Raw genomic sequence first — 7,081 nt, forward strand, 5'->3', positions numbered from 1 at the left:
CTCCTTGTCAGTGTTTCATTCTCATCTTCCCATTGGGAGAGCTTTTCATCCTCATCTTCTTCCCACTGGGAGAGCTGAATGTCATCTTCCCTTGGGGACAGCTCCTTGTCACTGGTGTTTACCTCTGGGAAGAGCTTGATGGCCTCTCCCAGTTCAGACAGTCCCCAGTCACTGGTATTGTCCTCTGCACCAACCTCGATGGCCTCTTCCACTTTGGACAGCTCCTGGTCACTTCTGCTGTCCCTAGGAATGACCTCAAGGGCCTCTTCCACTGGGGACAGCTCTTGGTCACTTGGGCTCTCCCCTCGGAAGAGCTCATTGTCATCACCCTGTTTATGCACTGCTACATCGCTGAGGCTGCGCTCCACAGCACGAGCCCCCAAGGGGATGGGCGGCACAGGCAGCAGCTGCCAGCTCGGGGACACACGGGCTGTGCCCTCCTGGGCCCCCCTGAGCAGGGGCAGGAACACCCTGGGCACGGTCTTTGTCCTCTTCCTGGAAGCTCCAGGACACTCACATTGTCCCAGTCATCGTCCTGTGGGTGCAAGGCCTTGGTCCTGATGCCATGCTGAGTCATGTTGTCCCAGTCCCCCTGCACCAGCTCCTCGTGGCTGTCATCCTCCCAGCTGGAGGGTCCTGAGGATCCACTGCCATTCTCTCTGCACACACCTCCGCCAACATTCTCCTTGCAGTCAGAAATGTCCTCCCAACTGCTGACATCTATTAGGGGCAGACATTCCTCGACGTATTCTGCCCATCCCGAGTGGCCTTGGGACCTGCTGACATCACCATGGCACAGATCTTGCTTCAGATATTCTTTGGAGATTTCCTGGGACAGCTCGGTGTCTCTGGCCAGGAAAGGCCCCAGGTCATCCATGGCTCACCAGCATTTCATTTCCTCATCACTGTTCCATGTTGTCTCACACAGTGACCCCGCTGCTGCCACCTGCTCAGCTCTGGATGGAGGAGGAGCTGCCGGTGCAGCTTCCACAGGACCCTGTAGGGAAGGAGAGGCACTGCTGAGGGCAGGCACTGCCTCTGCTGCCCCCTCTGTGCCCACGGGGCTGGCAGACCCGGGCCCCTCTGGGGGACAAGGCTTGGGCTCCTTGTCACTCCCTGGGCACAAGGGTCTGTCCCAGAGTTGGAGCCCATGTCACGGCCCCATTGGGACAGTTCCTGGTTGCTCACATCTTCTTCCCATTGGGGCAGCTCTGCCTTACTCACATCTTCCCATCGGGGCAGCTCCTGGCCTCCAGCTGCTGCTCCTTGGGACAGCTCCTTGTCACTGCTGTTTGTGACTTGGGAGAATTCCGGCTCGCTCCTCCCTTCCCACTGGGAGGTTTGGGAGTGCAGATCTTCATCCCACAGGGAGAGGTCTTGGGACTGCTCGTCTTCACTCTGGGGCAGCTCTTGGGTGTCGTCCCATTGGGAATCCTCTGTGGAACTCCCATCTGTCTCTGGGGACAGCTCAGAGGATCTCTCGTCCTCTTCCCATTCGGACTCCTGCTGTCCTCCCACGTCTGTTTGTCTCTGGGCCGCCTCTTGGGGTGTGACATGATTTTCCCACTCGCGCACCTCTTTGTGTGTCTACCCGTCCTATTCCCACTGGCACAGCTCTCGGACGGTGACACTTCCTTCCCATTCACAGACCTCTCCACGGCTGCACCGGCAAACCTCCCGCAGGCCACTCACACCTGGAGCTTGTACAGCTCTCGGCTTCCCCCGGCTCCCCACTGGGAAATTTATTGGAGTGTTTGTACTTGTTCCTCCTGCTGCCCTCTCACATCTCCTTCCCATTCAGAGAACTCTTGGGCTGTCACACATTCTTCCCTTTCACACAGCCCTTGGTGCATCTCACCGTCCTCTTCCCCAAGCCTTTCTGGGCTGGAGCCTCACAGGGCAGCTTCACCCTGAACAATTCCTTTTCCCATTGCAGGAGTCTCCTTTGGTGTGGAAAACAAAGAATAATCCCTGCCTTCTCCTCTCTCAGGGCTGCAGAAGGGCTCAAAACTCCCTCCTGCTGCTCCCACACAGAGGATCATATGGCCTTGCTGTTGGATATTGGGCAACGGAGGAGGGAGACACTTGGTGGTTCCTGTGGACAGAAGAAATGGGTGAAGATCCAGTCCCAAACACTCCTGTGTGTTCTGGATTCATTAAGGTTGGAAGAGACCTTCAGCATCACCCCAAACCATTTCCCAAGAGCCATCTCCAGACTTCTCCTGAACACTTCCAGACAGTGACTCCACCACCTCCCTGGGCAGCTCATCCCAAGGCCTGACCTCTCTGCCAGGGAATGTTTTTCTAATGACTATTCTAAACCTCCCCTGGTCCAACTTCAGGCCATTTCCTGTCTTCCCTTCCCTTGGACTGGGCAGTACAGACCAACCCTCAGTATTCTGGGGAGCCTGGCAGATCCCCCACAGGACTGACCCCATTTATCAGCCCCCTCAGTGCTCCTTCCATGTCCTTCCCAGAAATCAGGGTGAGCCACATTTTCCAGCCATGCCATGAACGTTCAGCTACATCTACAGAAACTCAGGGCAGCTTCAGCATCTTCCTCCCTCAGGGCTGTGCTTCCCCAGCCAAAACACTCAGCACCATCTCCACAAGAAGGAAGAACTTTATTGTCTCCATGTGACAGGTTTCCCTGGGAATGGCCAGGACAGCTCTCTAGACAGTCTCTCTCATGATTTTGGTGAGTTTCTGGATCTTGGACCTTGTTGACATGTCCACGTACTTCTCCCCAATATTGACAATCATGCCACCAAGGATCGATGGATCAGTCTAGGAAGAAACATTGAATAGAGAGTCAATTAGCAGAAGTTTGTTACCACGGGATACAAGTTTTACACTAGCAAAAAAGCCAACAAAACAAAACAAAACAAACAAAACAAAACAAAACAAAAAAACAACCCAAAAAACAACAAAGCTTTTCAAAGGGTCTTTTTTGAGAAAACTTTGTGGTCACTGCATTTCAAAGTAAGCATTTTAGGAATTAAAGCATCATCATGTCTACAAAAAGCACAGAACTATGTAACAAACAACTGGATTCAATAAAATCTTTTGTTTTTGTAAAAATCAGAGACATGGAAGCTCTTTAATGATATTTCTTTTTGAGTGAAAAATCCAGACCTTAGTTTCCAGCTTCAACACCTCTCCTTTAGCCAAGAACCCATTCAGGGCACTTTTCAGCTCAGTGAGGCTGGCATCATCCAAGGGCTGAAAAAAAAAAAAGAACAGAGAAGGAAAATAAAAGACTTAAAAATACTCAAATGATACAATGAAAACCCCAATTTTCTCCTCAGGTTTGTTTGAAGATACACTTCCACCAGGAAGGTAGAATCCTGGAACAGGGATAACCCAAGGACAGCACAGGAACAACCACCACTTTGTGCCCTCCTCATTTCATGAAACATTTTCCTCTTTGAAAAAAGAACAAGAGCAGCTCTACATGCAGACAAACTCTACTTGTCAGTCCCTGTGTTTGCACACAGGAATGAAAACTGTGGCATTGTGAGCTGCAATGGGACGAACAGGTTTCACTTTGAGAGCAGGAACTGCTGGATATCAACCCTCTCTTTGCAGCAGTTCAGCTCGGCAGAGGTGAGACATGTCCTTATACTCTCACAGCAAGAATTTCAATCACAGAGCACAGCATTAAACAGGAGACGTTTGTCTTTTCTCCCAGTCCCTGCAGCCTTGATCCAGAGCTGCCCAGCCCACCTGAGCCGTGGTGACTGTGCACACCACCTCCCCTCGGAAGGCGCTCATGATCTTGCCGAAGGCAGCGACGATGCCCGGGGTGTAACGCAGGCGCCCGTTCTCAGCCAGCAGATCTGCAAAACAGCCCCACACTGTCAGAGTCTGTCCAAGGATGTGATTTGCCTCACAACTGTCTCCAATGGTTGGGGATGGGGACCCCAAATTCTGAAGGGAGCCCCTGGCCTGGCTGAGGTGAGACATTTGCCAAGTCTCGGAGGACTGATATGCATCTCCATGAAAATGGAATGCAAGAACAATGGAACTGGTTACGGTGGACTGAACTGAGGCTGCTTGTCCCAACTGGTCTGTCCGTACCAGAAGAATGGCTTGCAGCTTGGTCCTGAGCACCCAACCTCGACACAGGTGTTTCCTGCCTTGGCTCTGTGCCCCTTGCTTTGGTTCCTGCCTTAACCAGCCTATAAAGACTCTGGAGACCCCCGCACCTTTTGTGTACACCCCACTAGAGAAGATCGCGTCTATCGGTATCTCTAAGCCTCGAGGGCTCGTCCCTCCACGTTGGTAGCTTTAATCCCCTTCCCCTCTTTCTCTATCTTTCTCACTATTCCCTATTTTCTCTCCCTACTATTGTATTTGTTGGCACTAAATAAAGGTGCATTTTTTGTTTAAATAAACTGAGCTGTCCCCCCGCTTTGTCTTTTGCGCTCTGAGATCCCTAAAACAAACCATCAGGTTCCCCACATATGTTTGCAGACCCTGACACACCCCCAGGGCTTAGAGCACCACCAGAGGCACATCCCAGCAGCCAACAGCAATTCCCCATGTGTGGCACTGCTGGGATGCTCTGCTGAAGCTCAGGGGTCACTCACTCATCAGGTTGACGGTGATTGGGGACATCTTCTCTCTTGCCAGGGCGTCGTTCACGGCTTTTTGTTTCACTGAGCTCTTGGTGTGAGGGTTCATCACCACACTGGACAGCTTGGGGTCCTTTAGGAGGCTCTGAGGGGATAAACAAGGATGTGATAAATGCCAGGGGTTTTCCTGGCATCACAAGGCCCACCTGGAGTAACCAGAGCAGGCAACAAGGGCATTCCTGGAATGAGAACAAAAAGCTCTGGAGCTGATTGAAGTGAAATGGCAGCTCCAGCTAAAGAATCAGAGAATGGTTTGGGTTGGAAGGGACCTTAAAGACTGGATGGACCTAATCCCACCCCTGCCATGGGCAGGGACACCTCCCACTGTCCCAGGCTGCTCCAAGCCCCAGTGTCCAACCTGGCCTTGGGCACTGCCAGGGATCCAGGGGCAGCCACAGCAAATCTGGGAATTCCATCCCAGCCCCTCCTCACCCTCCCAGGGAAGGATTTTTTCCCACCATCCCACCTAAACTTGTCATTTCTCAGTGTGAAGCCATTCCCTGTGTCCTGTCCCTTTGGCCCTTGGGAATTGTCTCTCTCCAGGTTTCCTGGGGCTCCTTCAGGCCCTGCAAGGCCACCCTGAGCTCAGCCCAAAGCTTCTCCTGTCCAGGCTGAACAATCCCAGCTGTGCCAGCCTTTCCTCCCAGCAGAGGAATATCTTAAGACTCATCCAGTGCCACTTCTGCCATGGCAGGGACACCTCCCACTGTCCCAGGCTGCTCCAAGCCCCAATGTCCAAGCTGGCCTTGGGCACTGCCAGGGATCCAGGGGCAGCCACAGGAACAATTCCTGCCCAAGATCCCATTTAAACTCCAGAACCACAGGCAGGCAGCACAGTGCCAGCAGGCCGGGAGTCTCACAGGTCACAGGAGCCCAACCCCCTCTGCTCCCAGCCCCGATAACCCCAGCTGTGGAGCACCTTACCCACACCCGGGTCAGCTCCTTCTCCACCTGCTCCAGCTTCTTCTGCTTGGTGGCTGCCGAGTAGAGGGCGGTGGCATAGCGCCCTTCCAGCCCGTACACCTGGATGGGCGGCTGCGGGAGCAAGGGCAGGCGCTGAGCTGGGGGGACACAGGGAGAGAACCCCCCTGGCCCGATCCTCGCTTGGCCAGCCGGGAGCCACTCCCGCACCTTCCCCTCACTGTGACCATCGGGGACACCCGCCCTGAGCCCCTCGCAACCCCCCGCCCTGTCACCTTGACCCGCCGGAACACCCCCTCGACCTCCTCACGATCCCCCTCCCAGCTCGGAGACCCCTCCCGACCCCTTCAGGACACACCCTACCCTTTATCTTCCCCAGCTCTGAGACCCTCCCTGCCCCCTCACCTTGACCAGCTTGGACACCGGTCTCGCCGCCGTCGTACTCAGCTGCCGCACCTGGGGGGGAATAAGGGCGAGAACGGCGGGGTCGGCGCGGCCCTCGAGCATCGGAAGGAAGGGGAAGGTCCCGGAGGGCGGGAGACGCCGCTGTTCCCCCCCAAAGCCGCCCAGGCCCCGCCGTCCCCCCATTTCACCTTCAAAACGAGCCCCGCTGCCGCCGCCATCTTTCCCGGCCGCCCCCAGGGTCACCGTGCACCGCGCAGGCGCGACGGGGCCACGCCCACCCAGCGCCGTTAGGGGCTGCTCCTGGCGCGGTGCACGCTGGGAGTTGTAGTTCTGCGGGGCTGCGCCTTCGAGCCGCGCGCCCCCTGCCGGCCCATTGGGGGAGCGCAGCCCCTGTGCCACCAGTGTGCCACCAGTGTGTCCCTGCGGTGTCCATGTGGTGTCACTGTGCCCCCAATGTCCTTGTGGTGTCACTGTGCCCACGGTGTCCCTGTGCCACCAGTGTGTCCCTGCGGTGCCCATGTGGTGTCACTGTGCCCACGGTGTCACTGTGCCACCAGTGTGTCCCTGCGGTGTCCATGTGGTGTCACTGTGCCCTCAATGTCCCTGTGGTGTCACTGTGCCCAGTGTCCTTCAGATGTCACTGTGGTGTCCCTGTAGTGTCACTGTGCTCCCAATGTCCCTGTGGTGTCATTGTGCCCAGTGTCCCTGTAGTGTCACTGTACCATCATTGTCCCTATGGTGTAACTGTGCCCAGAGTCCCTGTGCCCAGAGTCCCTGTGGTGTCCCTGTCCCCACAATATCCCCACGCCCATGGTGTCCCTCTGGTGTCCCTCTGTGTCCCCAGTGTCCCTGTGCTCCTCAGTGTCCCTATCAGTATCCCTGTGTACCTGGTATCCCTGTGCCCACAGTGTCCCTGTGCCCACAAAGTCACTGTCAGTGTCCCTGATGTCCCTGTGCCCACAGTGTCACTGTCAGTGTCCCTGTGCCTGATGTCCCCATGCCCTCAGTGTCACTGTCAGTGTCCCTGATGTCCCTGTGCCCTCAGTGTCACTGTCAGTGTCCCGATCCCCTTAGTGCTCCTGTCCCCATGGTGGCCCCGTGCCCTCAGTGTCCCTGTG

At 55.5% G+C, this 7,081-nt stretch overlaps 1 protein-coding gene across 1 annotated transcript; it reads right to left on the reverse strand.

Annotated features, from left to right (window-relative positions):
- Window positions 1-2,605: 2,605 nt before the first annotated feature.
- ATP5PO (ATP synthase peripheral stalk subunit OSCP) lies at window positions 2,606-6,224 on the reverse strand. The gene is made up of 7 exons (XM_083855152.1): window positions 6,152-6,224; window positions 5,964-6,014; window positions 5,562-5,672; window positions 4,593-4,722; window positions 3,727-3,839; window positions 3,136-3,222; window positions 2,606-2,787 (listed from the first exon to the last, which is right to left on the reverse strand). Exons 1-7 carry the CDS (start codon window positions 6,179-6,181, stop codon window positions 2,674-2,676), a joined length of 636 nt encoding a protein of 211 aa, XP_083711278.1. The 5' UTR covers window positions 6,182-6,224; the 3' UTR covers window positions 2,606-2,673.
- Window positions 6,225-7,081: the final 857 nt, after the last annotated feature.

This window comes from Zosterops lateralis (genome assembly GCF_965231275.1).
Source record: "Zosterops lateralis genome assembly, chromosome: 2".
Classification (NCBI taxonomy): Eukaryota; Metazoa; Chordata; class Aves; order Passeriformes; family Zosteropidae; genus Zosterops; species Zosterops lateralis.